The sequence below is a fragment of the Motacilla alba genome, chromosome 17, assembly GCF_015832195.1.
Source record: "Motacilla alba alba isolate MOTALB_02 chromosome 17, Motacilla_alba_V1.0_pri, whole genome shotgun sequence".
Lineage (NCBI taxonomy): Eukaryota > Metazoa > Chordata > Aves > Passeriformes > Motacillidae > Motacilla > Motacilla alba.
Window position 1 is genome coordinate 9192535 of NC_052032.1, and position 17026 is coordinate 9209560.

General features: G+C 49.4%; 1 protein-coding gene across 2 annotated transcripts; it reads right to left on the reverse strand.

The window, feature by feature from the left end:
- Positions 1 to 521: 521 nt before the first annotated feature.
- On the reverse strand, positions 522 to 12611 carry TRAF1 (TNF receptor associated factor 1). 2 transcript variants are annotated; one of them, XR_005259296.1, is made up of 11 exons: positions 10896 to 12344; positions 10125 to 10209; positions 8379 to 8477; positions 7297 to 7458; positions 4946 to 5017; positions 4283 to 4348; positions 3658 to 4083; positions 3017 to 3194; positions 2310 to 2458; positions 810 to 1239; positions 522 to 726 (listed from the first exon to the last, which is right to left on the reverse strand). XR_005259296.1 is itself a non-coding variant. In XM_038156643.1 (11 exons), exons 2-11 carry the CDS (start codon positions 11102 to 11104, stop codon positions 1024 to 1026), a joined length of 1662 nt encoding a protein of 553 aa, XP_038012571.1. In that variant the 5' UTR covers positions 11105 to 11116; positions 12466 to 12611; the 3' UTR covers positions 770 to 1023. The 2 variants fall into 2 exon arrangements, 1 of the variants encoding a protein (XP_038012571.1); XM_038156643.1 differs by lacking the exon at positions 522 to 726 and adding an exon at positions 12466 to 12611 and having other exon boundaries at positions 770 to 1239; positions 10896 to 11116.
- Between the last annotated feature and the right edge of the window lie 4415 nt (positions 12612 to 17026).

A 17026-nucleotide genomic window follows, 5' to 3' on the forward strand; every position in this document is an offset into this window, starting at 1 on the left:
CAAGGGCTCCTCTGGGAATCCCAGAGGTGATTCCCCCAAGCACAGCGTGACCTGGTCCCTGCAACTCAGCATTCCCTCACATAGCACAGAAATAGAGGTCTGGAATAAATAATAAATAATAAATTTGAGGTGAGGGCTGCAGCTGCCAGCGCTGCCCACAGCAGGGCCACAGCTCCCGGCCTCCAAGGTCCCGGGGAAGCACAGAGACACCTGATCCGGGCCTGAGGGAAGGAATCTGCCCTCGTTCCTGCTGGGGAGCAGCCAAAATTCCACCCCCCTGTGGCTGCCAGGGAGTGCAGCCCCACAGGATCACCCCTGAGCTCTGGGAAAGGAGCTGCACCCGCTGGGCACTGCCCAGGATGGGCCAGCTCAGCCCCAGACCCGGGAATTCAGGGAATTCAGCCCCAGCCCCACAGAACCACAGAACCACAGAACCACAGGGCCACAGGGCCACAGGGCCACAGGGCCACAGGGTCACAGGGCCACAGGGTCACAGGGTCACAGAACCACAGAACCACAGGGTCACAGGGCCACAGGGTCACAGGGTCACAGGGCCAGCTGGGAGGAGGAACAGCCCCTTCTGCAGCAGCGTGGGGCAGGGGTGACAGTGCCACACCTAACCCATGAGTGACACCTAAACCATGAGTGACACCTAACCCATGAGTGACACCTAACCCATGAGTGACACCTAACCCATGTGAGTGACTCCTAAGCCATGAGTGACACCTAACCCATGAGTGCCATGAGTGACACCTAACCCATGTGAGTGACTCCTAAGCCATGAGTGACACCTAAGCCATGAGTGACACCTAAGCCATGAGGATTGGCTGCTGTGGTGAATAATGCCCTCCCAGCCCTGGGAGCGCCTCCAGGGCATGGCCCTGGGCTCAGGGGGTGCAGGCTCAGGCTCTGGGGGTTTTGTGTACACACAAACCATCACAAGGTCTCAGACTGAGAGGTTTTTCCTCACAAGCTGTTGGCATTCAGAGGTGGCCTCTCCCCAGCCAGCCAGTTCAGGATCTGCTAATTTGTCTCGATGATGCATTTCAGGAACAGCGTGTCCTCCCTCACGTAGGCGTGTTTGGGGGACTGCAGCTTGGCCAAGGGCAGGAACATGGGGCAGCCACTGGCCACGTTCATGTCATTCACTGGCCTCTGGAAGGATGCAGAAGTCAGGTCTGGGCGAAAGGCATCGATTATGTGCTCCCTGTTATTCTGGTCAAGCAGCATAAATGTCACCTGAAAAACAGAACGTGGCAGTGGGGAGCTGCTGGAGTGGAAAGCAAACCAAGCAGGGACAGAAGTGCTGCAAGAGCAGCTGGACGCTGCATTGATAATTAAATAAAACTGTAACAAACATTTCCAACCTGCAAGGTCGGTCCATGCGAACTCCCAGATGAAGTTTTTAAAACTTTGCTACGCACACAACAAAATTAAATTAAATCCAGTAAGGAAGAATTCCTTGGTAGAGAACTGCACAGTCCAAAGTCTCTCTCTCCTGACAACCTAAACAGCCCCTGGGTTTGGTTACAGTCGTTGCATTTATTCTGTTCCTGTGCTTTGGAACCAGAAGAAACAGCTCAGCTGCCCATGCACAAATATGTAAAAGACACAACCTAAATATCAGCATAGAATCTCCCCACCTCATTGCCCTTTTATTTACTCACTCTTCTATAGCTTGAAATACGAAATATCTGCAGCAATCTTTTAACACAGTGAGGATTGGGAACTTTGATTTCTTTTTTTTTTTTTTTTGGCTGCTAACTGGCAGTAAAACTATTTATAGGAAAGGTTTGCAGAATTATTACCCCACAAAGGCAAGTGCCAGAGCACAGGTCAGGCCCTGCCATGGCTTCACTGCTTTCCTAACCATGCTTGCCACTGTCAGATCACACTTAAGGGAAAAATCAGACCGGGATCACATCAGACACCCGTGGCACCTCTGAAAGTGGAGCTCTCACCTCACCCCTCTGATGCCTTTAGGCAGCAAGCCATAATTCCCTCTAAACTGATATTACCTGCGTTTAGCAAGGGCCAGGAGAAGATGTGTCTGGCTCTAGCCCAGGTGGACACAGGTTGGGATATTCCAAACACCACGTTTTGGTGGTGGAAATGCTGCCTGGCAAAGTCTGGAGTATCAGCAGGGGCAGCTTTCCTGCAAGGGACTCCAGTCAGAGACAAATCATTACCCAGGGCTGCAGGGCAGCTGCTCACCTTTGGGAAGGGATGTGGAAAAGCACTCAACTCCCACAAAACTCCAGGGAAAGAGTCACCCTGTGTTGACTTTTGGCTGGGATTTCCCTTCTTACCTTGTGCCTGAAGGGCCACGGGAGCAAAGCGTCGTAATCTCCTTTCATGACAACGAAGAACAGGGACATGTGGGTTCCTTTCCCTGTCCCATCCCCGTTCAGGTACACCCTCAGACACACCTTGTAGCCATATTTTGCAGTGTAGAAAGCTGAAAATCAGAACTTTTCATTAGTAAGGCTAGTTTTTTGGGGGAAAATAAGGCATAATGTGTGTTCTGGCACGTGGGAAAAGGCAAGGCGTGACGTGGTTTGCCCTCACAGAAAGGAGGACAGACAAATCAGCACCCCCTGGAGATTACTAGCAATGAAAACCCAGTGGTTGGAATCCTTTTAGAGCCTCAGACCTTGGTGAAAATTACCTGTCATGAGCCACACAAGTGGAATTTACCTGATCCAGTTGCTTCCCACACGGGAAAGAGCTGCAGCCACGTGGTGCCAGCGGGCACCAAGCTGAGGGCTGGGAGGGATGGAGCCACTGCAGGCAGCTGTGCCAGAGGGCCAAGGGCAGGAGGAGAGCCCAAACTAGAGCACAGCCCTCTGGAAAAGCACATCCCATGCCCTGGGTTACAGATCCCTGCACAAACAGCATCTGGGCTTCAGGAGCCGTTCAAAGATGCTCTGGCACGAGCAGAAAGGAGCAGAGCTCTGGAGAAATTGGGGGGAATTCTGAAGGGTTTGTGCACACACATCTCCATCGTGTGCTTTACCTGGGGAGTACAAACTGACCGTCCTGCCAGTCACAGAGTCCTGGAGCTTCCTGCCAACCTCTGTGATTTTCCAGAGGAAGATGCCATCGTAGGAGGCTTGCTCAGAGAACAGCAGGCTCTTGTGCAGGCTGCTCAGGCCCGCGTCCTTCTGCGTCAGGCACCGGTGCAGCTCTGCAATCTGGGAGAAAAAAGCAGTCCTCAGCCACCCCCCTGCTCCAGGCTGTGCTGCAGGGCTGGCTGGATCCTTCTGGAGTCCTCGTGTTCTGGGAGCTCTGCTTTGATTCCTTTCTAAGTGACAGCAATATGTCAAAACACACACAGGGATGTTGTCTGGGCCTCCAGGCAAAATGTTGCTGTGAGAGGATCAGGCAATTAAACAGCTCTCCTGCCTGCTCACAGTCTGATCATGGCAAACTAACACTCAGGAGTATCTCACTACCTAAATGTGGATTTAGACAACAAATATTAGAGATCCACGTTTGAAAATGTATCAAGCAACAAAAGGATCCTGAATGTGTGTCCAGAACTGAGCCCTTCACAGCTCAGACTCCTGCTCTGGTCCCTGCCCCAGCTCCCCTGATGTGTGTCAGCATTTGTTGTCTACAGAACAAGCACCCAGACAATCCCGCTGTCATTTTTACCTTCAGTTCAAGGCCCCGTATTATGTTCTGGTCCAGTTCACTCTGTCTCCTGAAGGCCAGGATCTCCAAATTGGAGCTCTCCACCTCCTTATTGAGCACTGCCACAATGTTCTCAAACACGTGCAGCTTGTTTTCCAGCTCAGAAATCACCTTCTCCCTCGTGAGCTGCTGCAGGACAGACTCGTCCTCAGGGACACGAGAAGATTCAGGGAAGCAATCCACCTCTGGACCCCTGCTGAACTCCAGCCCTGCCGGGAGCTGCAGCTCACAGGTGCTTTTTGCTGCACTCTTCAAGCTCAGCTCTGGCCGTGGGGTGAAGCCCTTGGAGCGCAGGGTTCCCTGCACCTGCCTCATGTGCTGCAGCAGCAGCAGCATGTGAGCCCCCACCGCCGATTTTTCGTGCTCCTGGATCTTCTCTTTGCTTCCCTGGGAGAGACAAAGCTGTCACTGCACCCTCCACGGCCACCCCAGCAACCCTCCAGCCCCCTGGAGATGGGAAAGCTGCAAGGTGCTGGGGCAGCTCCATCAGTGGCATCAGGAGAGCTGATTCTGTTTTGAGAGACACTGCCCTGAAGGGAATGTCCAAACCAGAGGGGAACGTGCTGAAGGGAGCTGTTTCACTCACCCTAAAGGCACAGCCAACTTCAGAAAAACAACAGCCATCCTTGCTGGGTGAGGACGTGGAGAGGCTCTATTTAAAAAAAAAAAAAAAAAAAAAGCAGAGGAAATAGTCAAAACCAATTGAAGGGAATTCTTTTATTTCCCTACAAACACCAAAGCCCCAAACCCAGCAGCTATAAATCAGATTAATTCAAGTCAAGGCAACTCCACAGCTTCCAGTGCCCAACCAGCTTTGGAAATTGCTGGTAAATCAGTTAAGAGTGTGGCTGAGAGCAGGTGTCCTGCACACAGGCTGGCAGTGAGCTGCCCCTCTCCCAGAGCCCACAGTGACAGAACAATTGAACCAGCTCAGGGATCACCCCGTTTCTCACAAAGATGCTGTGAATGCTGAACAGCACACTCCTGGTCAGGTGGCTCTCACTCAAGCTATGAGAGGAAACAAATATTTGCCCGTTTTACAAGGTTAATTGAGAAGATAATTTAGTGAAGGTAATTGTGGGAGCAGGGGGGGAAGGCAGTCAGCAGGGCTTTGCTGGGACATAAAGAGCAGCCAGAAACAACTGCTGGATCTGAAGATGCTCTCAGATGTTAATTTAATCTAGATGAACAAGTGATAATTTTATTAATTGAAGTAAAGCTGTATTGCACTCCCTCATCTTTCACCCACCTTTTCCTTTGATGCTGTTTCTGTTTGCACAGGTTTTTGTTCCTTGCATAAACTGCCTTCACATGAGTGCTCCTGTCATTAAAACAGGAAGGAAAAAAGTCAGTGCTTTATTTAATTATTGAATTAAGGGTCACCTGGGATATTGGATAGAAGATTGGCCATGTGCAGGTGTTGCCAGATTCCAAGTTATGTGCACACACAGAAAAATGTGCACTCACCTACATGCAGTGACAAGCAGGGGGTTACAGAACAGGAAGCAGCAATGACCAGCAGAACAGGAAATTCAGATATATACAGATAGATGTATATGAACATAAACAGGTTACAGCACAGGAAACTCCAATATAAATTAAAATTCAAATAGAAACTCTCCCTGCATTGACTCCACACACTTTGCTCAATGTGCAGACCCTTCTAGCATCCTGCTTGTGAGCACTTTGGAGGCTGGAACCCAAACTCTGCATCGTGATGTGCTGCACAGAACGCATCACACTCACAGGAGCTTCCTGCCATTTCTGCCTCCAGGAAGGGTGAAGTGATCCCCCTGCCACTGTTCTGAAATATCTGTCTTTAACACAGCAACTGCCAGCTTTGCCCTCTCACTCTGCAGAGGGGGTGGCTGTAATCTTCACCAGCTCCCCTGCACACCAGCTCTGAGGTTTCCCTTTCGATTCTCAGAAATGCAGCCACGGGGTTTTCTCACCCTCTAACTCATTTTTTAACACTCTCTATCTTGCCAGTGATCTTACTCATTTCTGCTCTTTTACTCCTTCAGATCACCAATTTCTTGAGGGGGAGAGGCACCCTCCTTCAGAGGAGAGAAGTTTATTTAAAAATAGAGAAATACAAAAAAAAAAACAACAAAAAAAAACCCAAAAAACAAACAAAAAAAAACCCCAACCACCAGACCTTAAACTGAACGAATAAAATGAAGAGAGCAAGAGCAGCACCCAAAATTTACTATTTTTCCCCAGAGGGTTGTGGACACGTGGAATAGCCACAAACAATCACCAAATTCATTACAGCAGATCATGCAACCGGAATTTTACACATACTAAAGGAGGCCGAGAAAAAAACCACACCTCAAGGCCAACCCCCTGCTCGGTTACCAAGGTTTCCCAACCAAAATATCAGTGAGGTGGTGGCCGGGTGGGAGGAAAGGAGCTCTGGAGGCGCCGGAGCTGCAGAGAGCCCCGGGCAGAGGAGGAGCCCAGCGGGCTCAGGTTCCCTGCAGCCCCAGCCCAGGAAGGCTGGCAGGGATTTTGTGTTGCCACCTTCTGGTGTTCTCAGCTTTGGGTTTAGCCCCGGCAGGATGAGCCTGGCTCCGGGTTCTCCTCTCTCTGCAGGTCACTGAAGGATGAGCAAGGCTGGTTTTGGCTTCTTTTTTCTACCTCTGTGGAGATCAGGATTGAAGGCACTTGTTTTCCACCCTGAGATATCACACGCTGTAATCCAACTCCACACCTGGAATCCCAGCGCTATCAATCCATCCTGGAAGCCTTCCCCACGGCCTCAGGTCAAATATAGAATTTTCCTGGGGGTCTGTGACCTTCAGCACAGAAAGTTTAAAATTCTCAGCAGCCAGGACCCCAAGCAGAAGCTGCCCAAGGAGCAGATTTTAGCAGAGCACCCCATTCTTACCCCAGGAGGACTCATATTCCTTAAAAATCTCTCAGCCCAGTATTTGAAAGGCACCGATTTGTGACACTTTGGACACACAGAACTATTTACATCTCTGAAATATTCACAGCCCTCCTCTCATGTGGGTCTATAATCACCGTGCTCAACTGCAAGGCTGACAATTATCCTCTTGAAATCATTTGGAGGGAACAATATTCATTGTGTCGAGCAAATAACATTAAAAAAGATAAAGAAAATATGTTTGAATGGGCACTGAGATATTTGTGGCAGATTCAGAGCGAGATCTTCCTGGTCTGTGGACACTGCTGATAAGCTGGAGATTTGTCCCTGGTCAGATCTCATAGAAATAATACCTGACAGAATCCTGCCCTGCACATTTGTGGGCAGTTTTAGTTTGAACAGACTTCAGCCACTTTCAAGATCCCCTCCCTGCTGTGCTATTCTGGTTTTCTCTTGCCCCACACAGGACTCATTTTGAGGCAGGAGCTGAAACCTGGGCTGCCCAAGCCCAGGGGAGCACCGGGGCACTTTGTCACATCACCAGCACATTATCACATCCATTTTCCCCTCCAACACTTGTGTGGAAAAATGATCAAACTCAGGAAAATTAAATATTCCCCGAGTGCAACGAAACCAGGATGGGAAAATGGCACCACAGATCACTGAAACCATCAACAAAAGGCCTTTATTTGAGAGAGAAATGTTCTTACCTGGCACTCAGAGCTGGCCAGGCTGCACTGGCACTGCTGACACACTGTCACATTATTGACACATCCGTTTTCCAAGTGATCTGCCAGCTTCCTCCTCATCACCACGTGGCCACAGCCCGTGTGACAAGGGATCAAAGCATATTCACAGAGACTCTGATGCTCCTGGAAGTAAAAAGTTATAAAGCAACATGTGAAGTGTTCATCCAGGTTTATCTACAAATAGATATTCACATTTATCTGTAAATAGTCTCTGTTCTGGCAGCCCAGGGCTCTGATCTGCGTTTCTTCTAAGCTTGGGTAAAGTCCCACTGCACGAAGTTACTGAGATTACTGGTGAAAAATTCACCAGCTTTACTGGGGCTTTCTTTGTTAATTATTAATTTTGAAAAAAATCTCAAAACCAAAACCAAAACCAAATAACATTTGGTAAATTCAAACATGAGGTCTCCCTTAAAAAGCCCCTTAGGGCTTTTGCTTAAAAACAACATGATCCTGGTCCCAGCTTTCTCCCTTGTGCTCATCACTCAGGTTTGCATGGCAGACCCACGAATCTTTTCCTTTTAAATATTTTAGCTGAGGCATTTCAGATCAGTCTGAAAAGAATGATGAATACAATCAATACACTGACACAGGAGGGGATTATTTCTCCTATAAAACATGCCAAGGACATTGCCTGAACAGTGTCCTGGAGGCTGAACTGCTCTGCCCCGTCACCCCCTGCTTGCAGCAGCCTTGCATTTAAACAATAAGGAAACCACTGGATAAAATATCAAGTTGATGTAAGTTTGTGCCATGTGAGTTGCATTCAGAATGTTCTGGATTTGGCCAAAGCCCTACTAAAGTTGATCACAGAATGATTTGGGTTGGAAGGGACCTTAAAGATCATCCAGTCCCAACCCCCTGCCACGGGCAGGGAACCCCCCACAGATTAATGGCACGATTTTGGATAAAAACATTGGTATAAATCACAACTCTGACACCGATTCTAATTAATTGCATTGATTTGTGTCTGCTGATATCCTGGTTTCATGGCCTCTCGGTCCCCACCCCATTTTACTGGAATAAACTCTCTTTGAACATACTTCAAAGTCTTTCATGATACCGGACCAGCTGCACCCAAGGGTCACACAGTGGACTCTGAGCTCAGAAATCTCTTTATTAATGGCAGCATCACCAAAAGCCTGGAAAGAAAACAAAGCAAGGAAAAAAACACAGGTGAGAAAATCCTTCTGGGTGCATCCTTGGAATAGGAACAGCGTGACAGAAATCCACACCTTGATAAATCTTGAATTTTTTTTTAATTTACTGTATTACATAAGACTCTGTGCCCTGGCAAGTGTAGTAGAAGCCCAAATAATTATAGTAGAAGCCCAAATAATTATTAAAAAAATATTTCTTAGCACTCAAAAATAATTTATTTGACACGATATTAATGTACTGAAAATAAGCCCGGCCAACTACAGCTCTTATTTTGCATTTCTTTTCACAGCAGCCTGAAATATTTCACACGCAGCGATGTGCTGACAGGACCCTGACTGCGGGGTCCCTTAATGAATGCATTTCATTACCGGGGTCATTAACACCTCCTAAACGTGCTGCAGTGAGGACTTGGGAGTCTCTGCACCTCGAGCACTGCTCAGATCTGGGCTGCTTCCATTTAGCAGACACCGAGTGCTAAAAAATGGATGAACCGGGTGGGAAGAGGCTTGTTCTTCGCACCACACAGACTTGTGTGTTATCCAAACACGAGGAATTGTACAGTCGTTATGTCACGATGAAATGCTGCGCACTTTAATATCGCACCTTGCACTAAAATAGGGCACAAGAAGAAGCCCTGCCACAGTCAAAGGTATTTTTGAGTGGGCTGCAGGCAAATTCAGATTTCACACGGAATTGCACCGAGCAAGGACTGGAGGGGAGGCAGGAGAGTATTTACAAACGACGCCCACATCTCAAAGTCCCCCAAAAATCCAGCCAGCATTGTTGGGAACGATGTGCACAGGCAGATCCCTCCCCGGCTGGAGCCGGGACACGCAGCAGGGATTGCCAGGGTGGGGTCAGGTCACAAACCCCCCTGCAGAAACCCCCAGGGTTGAAAGTCTGAAATTCATTCCAGACTTGAGGATTTTGTTTTGTTTTGTTTTGTTTTGTTTTTTCTTGGGATATCACCAAGTTCAGCGCCAGCAGCAGACCCATTATTTTGCTGCTTTCTAAATTTTGGCTTTCATGCCACTGTCAGCTGCCTATTTGCTTTCATTTCCCCCTAAAAAATGTAGACAAATGATGTGTCTGTTGATGTCGCTGCATGTAATCAGAGAGGAGGGAGGAGGACAGGCTGGGGCCGGGCCTTAGGGCACAGCAATTTGCCAGGAAAATCACACAAGGAGAGATCTGCACCATTAAATTACAGATGAAGCATTGGCCAGGGCATAGTTTGTGTCAATTATTACGTTCAGCCTCATGTTTGAAGGGTACAGGAAACCATGAGGTTGGAAAATCCATTAAAATGCTTCCTGAGGATAATAAGTAACAGTTAAGACATATTATTACAAGTAGGAAAGCACCACTTTCTTTGAGACAATAAAAAGTTAATCACACGGAAGAGTTTGGGATTGTACATTGCAGAACCTGGATTTGGGAAGTCCTGAGGCTGCCATTACACTTTTAAAAATCAAAAACTCTGTGAATCCAAGTTATTAAAGCTTAAGTTAAAATGTGTAACTATCAGCTGCTATTGCATTTTATACTCTTCCCTTCTGGACTCCAGTCCAATGATGGCTACAGAGAATGGTCATTGATAAATTAATGATCTGTGAACTACAACTTACCCTTTCTTCTGCCAAAAGGCTTTCCTCACCCAAAGTGTTGGGATCTTCCTCTTTACATTTCTGGCAAATTGCATTTTTATTGTTTCTGGTAAAAAGAAAGAAAAATTAAACACCAATCCATAGAGGCACTGCAGTTTAGGAGGTCTCTGCATAGGCACTGACACAAATAAACCCATGAAAATGGTGATTTCCACTCAGAATCCATAGTCCTTGTTCACTAAAGGCCAATTCTGGAACACACTGGGGTCAAAAAGGTTTTGCTCTTCTGTTCTTCACAGGACTATGCCCATTATTCTTATCTGTATTTCAGGAAAATAAAGGCAGCCTGAACCATAAATAGGAATAAAGATGGAAAGCTATTTATCCCATGAATGATTAAAAAACTCCAAGTAGGAAAGAGCATATGAAAACTGAAGTCTTTTAAAACAGAGAAAATGCCCATTTTGCCCAGACAGATACAGACATATATGACATTATATTCGTATAATTAATAAAAAACCCCATAACATCCCTTATCAAAGGGCTGTGAAGTGCCAAGGAAGGATTCAGTCAGCCTTGGGCCAATTCTTCGAGGTTAAATTAGAATTATTTTATCACAGGCATCTCCATCAGGCCCCAGAGACTTCCACGGCAGAAACAAGGAGGAGGCAGGGAATATCCCGCAGTCCCCATGGAGAATCCTCCCAGCCAGGGCAATGCCAGGGAGCCCCGGAGCAGTCCCGGAGCTGGGAATGCCGCAGGCAGCGCCCCCGGGCACAGCCCAGCACCTACCTGACGATCCAGGTGAGGCAGGCAGAGCAGTACCTGTGCCCACACAGCGTCTGCAGGGCTTTCTTCAGGATGTTGTGGCAGTTGCTGCACAGGAACTTCTGCCCGGGCGCGTCCTCGCAGATGCTGGTGGGGTACCCAAAAGGGAACTCGTTCTCGTCGGGGGCAGAGCTGGGGGGCTCCTGCAGGCTCCTGGCGCTGCTCTCAGCCATCTGCAGCGAGCGCTGGCCGAGAGGAGAGAAAACCCAGGAGTTCTAACGCGGCACACCCTCGCCTGGATGTGAGAGGATGCACCAGAGCCCCCAGGCAGCCCCAGAGCTGAGCAGGAACCTCGCTGTGCTGGGCCGGGCCTGCAGTGACAGGCGTGACCAAATGTCACACTGGGGTTTGACCTGGCACCAGCAGGAAATTACTGTACACCTTTAAAATTTCCCTCGAACACAAGACAAAAATAGACCTAAAAGCGTCCTAAAAAGGGTGGGTTGGGGTTTTCTTTCAAGACCTTTTAGCTTGCAGAAAGATGAGCTGCAGTCCCATCAGTCCCCATCACACGGGATTGTTCCTGCAGAGTAAATCCCCGACCACATCAATTCTCAAAATTCGTGATTTCACTTCAGACACACAGAAACTGAGCAGCTGGTGTGTTGACAGTGACTTTCCCGAAGTCATAAGGCTTGTGGTGAAATGACAAAGGAAATCCCGAGGCCGCAAGCCCTTGATGCTGTGCTCTGACCAGGCAGGAGCCACATGTGCCGAGGTGCGGCGCACATTCAGTTGGGTTTGCTTTGCCGTGCAGCGGGCTATTTTTGGAAATGCAGCCAAAACCGATTCTGGCGCCTCTTGGAAAGTCCAAGGAAGGTTTTCACCCAGGGAACCGGTGCAGTTTCATTACAATAACCCCTTCATTAAGGAGGGTTTGGTTTTTTTTTCCCCACGACAGCACTGACACACCATAACCTGTTTCAGTATTACCAATGGTCACGCTGACTGAGACATCTGAAAATAAACCACTGCAGGCTGCCGTGGGCAGGCCGGGCTGCCGTGCGACCGCCGGGAGGTGGGCAGGGCACACCGAGGAGGCTCCGTCCGGGAGCCAGCAGCGTTTCCCATGGCCTGGCTCGGCCAGTTCCCTCCGCAGCACCGGAGCGGGAGCCCCGCAGTGACCGCGGGGGCTGCCCGGCCTGCCAGAGCCCTGGAACCGAGGGGCTCCGAGCGGGGGACGGGGCGCTCACGGCTCCCCCCGCCCGCGGGCCCAGCCGGGTCGGGGGTCCCTCAGCCCATCCCGGCTCAGGGCGGCGGAGAGCGGCCAGGACCCCCGGGCAGCCCCCGCTGCCCTCCGGGAGCTCCCGGGGCGCGGTTCGGGCACCGGGCCCGTGTGTGCGGGGGCCGCGGGCGGTTCTCCGCAGCGGGGCCCGCTCCCCTCCATCCCTCCCGCTGCTCTCCATCCCAACCTCCGTCCCTCCCGCTCCCCTCCACCCCTCCCGCTCCCCTTCATCCCTCCCGCTGCTCTCCATCCCTCCCTCCGTCCCTCCCGCTCCCCTGCATCCCTCCCCGCATCCCCGCCCTCCCGTACCTGAGCCCGCCGGGCCCGGGCGGGCGCTGGGCGCGGTGGCGGAGCCGCGGCCGGGCGGCTGGGCTGCTTTCGGCGCTGCTGCCTCGCTCCGGCCGGGAGGAGCGGGGAGCCCGAGCCGCGCCCCGGGGCCGGCGGGAGCGGGGCTTCCCCTGCTCGGGGCAGCGGCGCTGTCCCGGCCCGCGGGCACCGGGACCTGCCCGAGGAAAGGCCCCGCCAGGCGAATTCCCCCGGGCCACCGAAATGGAGAATGCGGCGGCCGGTTCCTGAAAGCGGAGCGGGGCCGGCTCTGCCATGGTGGCCCGGGGCTCAGACAGAAAGTCCTGCCTGCCCAGAGCGCGGTCACAGCGCGACATCCCCCGCACGGCCCCGGCTGCTCGGGGCAGCCCCTGCCCCTGGAGCCCCTGGAGCCTCCGGGAAACCTCGCCGGGGAAGCCCCGCCGTGCCTCAGCCTCCCATAGCCCGGGGTAGAACACCAGGGAAACACAGGAGTTCAGCAACGCCTGCAAAGCCTTCTTAGAGCGCAGGGAAGATTCTACAAAGCAAAGTTTCATTATCAGCAGGAGGTCCTCTTCGCCTCTGACACTGCCTGCCACCCTCCCTCGTTCTGACAGAGGATTCAGTCAGAAAAAGAGCTGTACATGCAAATCTGTTCATTCCTCCTTGTGGGGAATATCCCTGGGGGTGAGGCCCTGCTCAGCATTAACAATGAAAAGCAGAGGTGTTTCTCTGGGTGCTTCACTGGCTGTGCCCTGCTGCCCCGACAGGAGCCACCAGCGCAGGTACCGGGGTGTGCGTGGCTGCTGAGGGATTCCTCACAGCAGCCTTTGCCTCGAGTCTGGCACCTTCCCGTGCTGGGTGTGCACAGACAGACACAACACACACACAGCTCCACTTCCCTCCTCTCCGGGCTGATCTGATGGAGATCTCTAGTTCAGATCAGCAGGGCTGGGTGTTAAAGCCAGGAGGAAAGTGTGGCACAGCCCCAGCGAGGCCTTGCCCTGACCCATCTGCCCTCGTTTGGGTTGTTAAAATTCATCCAAAGTTAATTTGGCCCGGGCATTCTCTGCCAAGATGTGAGTTAAAACCTCTTTCAGAAACGAAGATTTCTGGATGTGGTTTTTGAAACTTTGGGGATACAAAGAGGTGTAAGATGTTAATTTTAGAACGATCAGTGTTACACCACAGGGTCAGTTCAGGGATGAAGTGGCAGCTCCACCTCTTCCCTGTGCCCTTCACTCACTCCTTTCCTCTTGCTTTGAGACTTCTTGAAAGTTCCTGTGATTCTGTTGCACCTCTGTCTCCAAGGGTGCTGAATTACACAGAGAAACTAAAGATAAGGTTTTGGTACTTTCCAAACTAGAGAGATTTCCTGTGGTAAATTTCCCCCATATGAGATCAGTTAACTGAAAACAGGATGTGGCTCAGAGACAGATTAAAATTTGAAGCTTAATTTTACTGTAGAGCCATTCCAGCAGTGCTCAGCATTGCAGGGCACTGTGTTACTATTTAAGGGGAATGACCATTTTATATCCTAGGGAAAAAGTGCATAAGGGAATATATTCCTATATTTAACATCACCTTTTAAAATTAAGCCAAGGTGTTGAGGCTTTTAATGCTACAAAATTCACAGGACATTGAAAATGGAATTTAGGCTCAGATGCTCTGGGTTTTAAAGACTGTAGTCAAAAGGAGAGTTGCATTTCAGAGAGATGTTTAAGATAGGGATGTCTCCTTCTATGAAAACATGATTTTCAATTAGTATAAATTAGCTGGAAGTATGCACATTTTCTAGGAAAACCTGAAAAATGGGTAAAACACAGGAAGGAAAATTTGCTAGTAGAAGCAAATCCAGTGCCCATGGGATCCAGTACTTCTAGGAACTGGAGCTCAGTGCTTCAATCAAGATTCCTGCCTGGTCAGAGCTCTGATGTGAAGGAGCTCTGTAACTCCCACACCATTACTTGTTTTCTGAATGGAACACAGTGCCTGGGAGGTTCCACCAATTCAAGATTAGAAAAAGAAGAATCATTAAATCTGATTCTTGTTGTCCTCAGCGAACTCGACAGCTTTGCCACAATTCAGCCTCCTGTCTCTAATGAAATCCTTTTACGTGTTTCAGTTTGATCTGTCTGTGCTTACTAGCAGTTGTAGCTCTGCTTTGTTATGGTGCAACCCCGAGGACCAGCCCAGCTCTCATTACAAGAGCAGGAAAGTTTCCCACTAGGTTTCATAAAAGCTGGACTGTAACCCTCAAAGAGACATCAGGAATCAATTTTATTTTCCTCATCCCTGCTCTGCCTCAGGATTTTTCCCAGATCATATTCTCTGTAAGACACTATTATCATAGGAATTTTTTCCTCCAAAAGTATGGATGCTCTGGAGCACCTCTCCAGCATTTGACAGGAGAAAAGCACCCAAAAATAGATACCTTATATATATATGGGTGTGTGTGGCTTATTTCAATCACTCATTAAGCAGTTTCCACAAGCCAAGCCAAGGAATCACCCTGAAGAGCAGAGAGAAAATGAAAGTATTTCTCTCTATCACAGTGGCCTTGATGGCTTCCTACAGGCAAGAAGAGTATTTCAGAGCAACTCACTGAGAGATTTCTGAGGCTGCCTCTGAGTTTAGGCCACCAGGCAGATCTTCTTCATGTGGAGAAGCTCCCTGGTGGCCTCGTGCCTCAGTCACTGTCCCCACACAGCAGGACAAACGTGGGCTGCAACGTGTGAGCCCAGCACGGACCAGTTCGTGCCAGTTTCCCCAGCTGAAGCTCAGCTCTCTGGCCACATGAAGGGTTTTGCTGTACTTGTGGTTGTGCTTCTGTTTCTCTTAATGTACAGAAAGCCTGAGCTAAACTGGAAAATTCTGAGCTGCTTCTTTCCATTCTTAATGCTTTGGAGAGAACTCTGGGAACGGGAGCTGTGCCCAGGGGGAGGCCTGCCAAAACACTCTGGCAAAGCTCTGGATGTGACATGAAAAAACAAGTTCAGTTTCAGATATCTTTTGACTCTAAACCAGCTGGGAAAATGTGGATATTCCATTGATTGACTGGGACTAATTAGTGGAAACAGAAAAAGGAAACATCAGATTTATTTGATATCTTCATTAATTCTCATAAACGACAAGAACTGAAGGGAAAGTGAAGGTTATGGCAAATCTCCTTTAACCCTTTCAGGAGCTGCTCATTTGGCTAATAACAGTGAGAAATAAAGATGTTTGAAGATGTTTTCCACATGTCAGAAGCAGAAAGAGACTGACTCTGCACTAACTTGCATCTCTCCTCCACTGAGCCCATAATCCCCTCTGCTGTTGCAGAATGACAGCATCAGGCTCAGCTTCCCAATGGCATTTTTCAGAGTGATTCATAATCCTGAGTAATTTCCACACCACCACTGACATGTCTCTCTGTACCTGTATTTTACGGGCAACACACCCAGGGAACACAGAAGCTCCAAGTGTTATCTGGGGTTTCACAAGGGGGAAACAAAATTCTCTTTCTCCATGTTGTAAAGGGAAAACAAAGCCCTCAGCAAAACACTGCTGCAACAAGAAGGAAAACTGAATGTTCACAAGCCAAGATGTTTTTAAGGAGGATTTTCAAGGAGAAAGGAAAATAAATTTTAAGCATAGGAGGAGCCTGAATGAAAAATTACAGCTGGAAGTGGGGAAAGCAGGTAAAAGAGTAACAGGCCTATATTCTGAATAGGGGCCACAGGTAAGTGTTTAAACTCCTGAATAAAAAGAGCCCTCTCCTGAGGCTGTGCCAGTGATGGGACCCAAGAGCCCAAAATCCCAGACATGTTCCCAGCAGCGTCCTTGGAATCCAGCCAGGGAAATAAAACTTGTAGCTCCACGTCCAACATCTGAATCACAAACTGGGTGTTGGAACCCCAAAGCCAGAGGAGGAGGCACCCAGGGAATGCTCTCATCTGCCCAGGCTCAGGGGAAGCCTGGGAGAAACCAAAACAACCAAAGCCTGGCTTTGGAGGGCAGCAGGAATTGTGCTGAGGCTTCGCAAGGAAAGCTTGGGGTTCCTTGGGGCAAGACATGGACTGGAAGGAAACGCAGCATTTCCTAAATCTGGTTCTCTAAAGTGACCTCCAACAGTTTTTCTTATCATGAATATCTTGTTTCAAAGCCCTGGGGAGTGTTTCTGGGCTGGGACTAATCCCAGTTCAGACCTGGGCACGGGGATTGGCAAGATCAGCAGGGACACAGGGCAGGAGCTCATGTAGGTTTAGGTACAACCCCCCAGTTTATGGTATAAATCCATGGAATGCTGCTCAAATATGTCAAGGATTAAGTTGATCCCTCGTGGTTCCATAGGAAGCTTTTGATCCTACCTTGTTTTTGAGATTCCTGACCAAAACAGAAGCTTAGAAAGAAGCCCACCCTTTAATATCACAGAGATTGGTGACTTCAAACTGTTGGAATTCACTGCTGCTGGAAATGAACACCCATTCCCACCTCCCTGTCAGAGCCTGGGGATGAATATCCTCTAGGACCTTATGGCAGAAGGTTCTAATGGAAAAATTTTATGATTTAAGCAGTGAAAATG

What these genes read in the sequence shown, in the direction of transcription:
- TRAF1 (XM_038156643.1), bottom strand. Translation starts at nt 11,104, where the DNA reads ATGGCTGAGAGCAGCGCCAGGAGCCTGCAGGAGCCCCCCAGCTCTGCC. An exon ending in TGCCTCACCTGGATCGTCAG is followed by an intron (nt 10,210 to 10,895) that starts GTAGGTGCTGGG and finishes TCTTTTTACCAG; the next exon opens with AAACAATAAAAATGCAATTT. An exon ending in TGGCCAGCTCTGAGTGCCAG is followed by an intron (nt 5,018 to 7,296) that starts GTAAGAACATTT and finishes TTTTAATGACAG; the next exon opens with GAGCACTCATGTGAAGGCAG.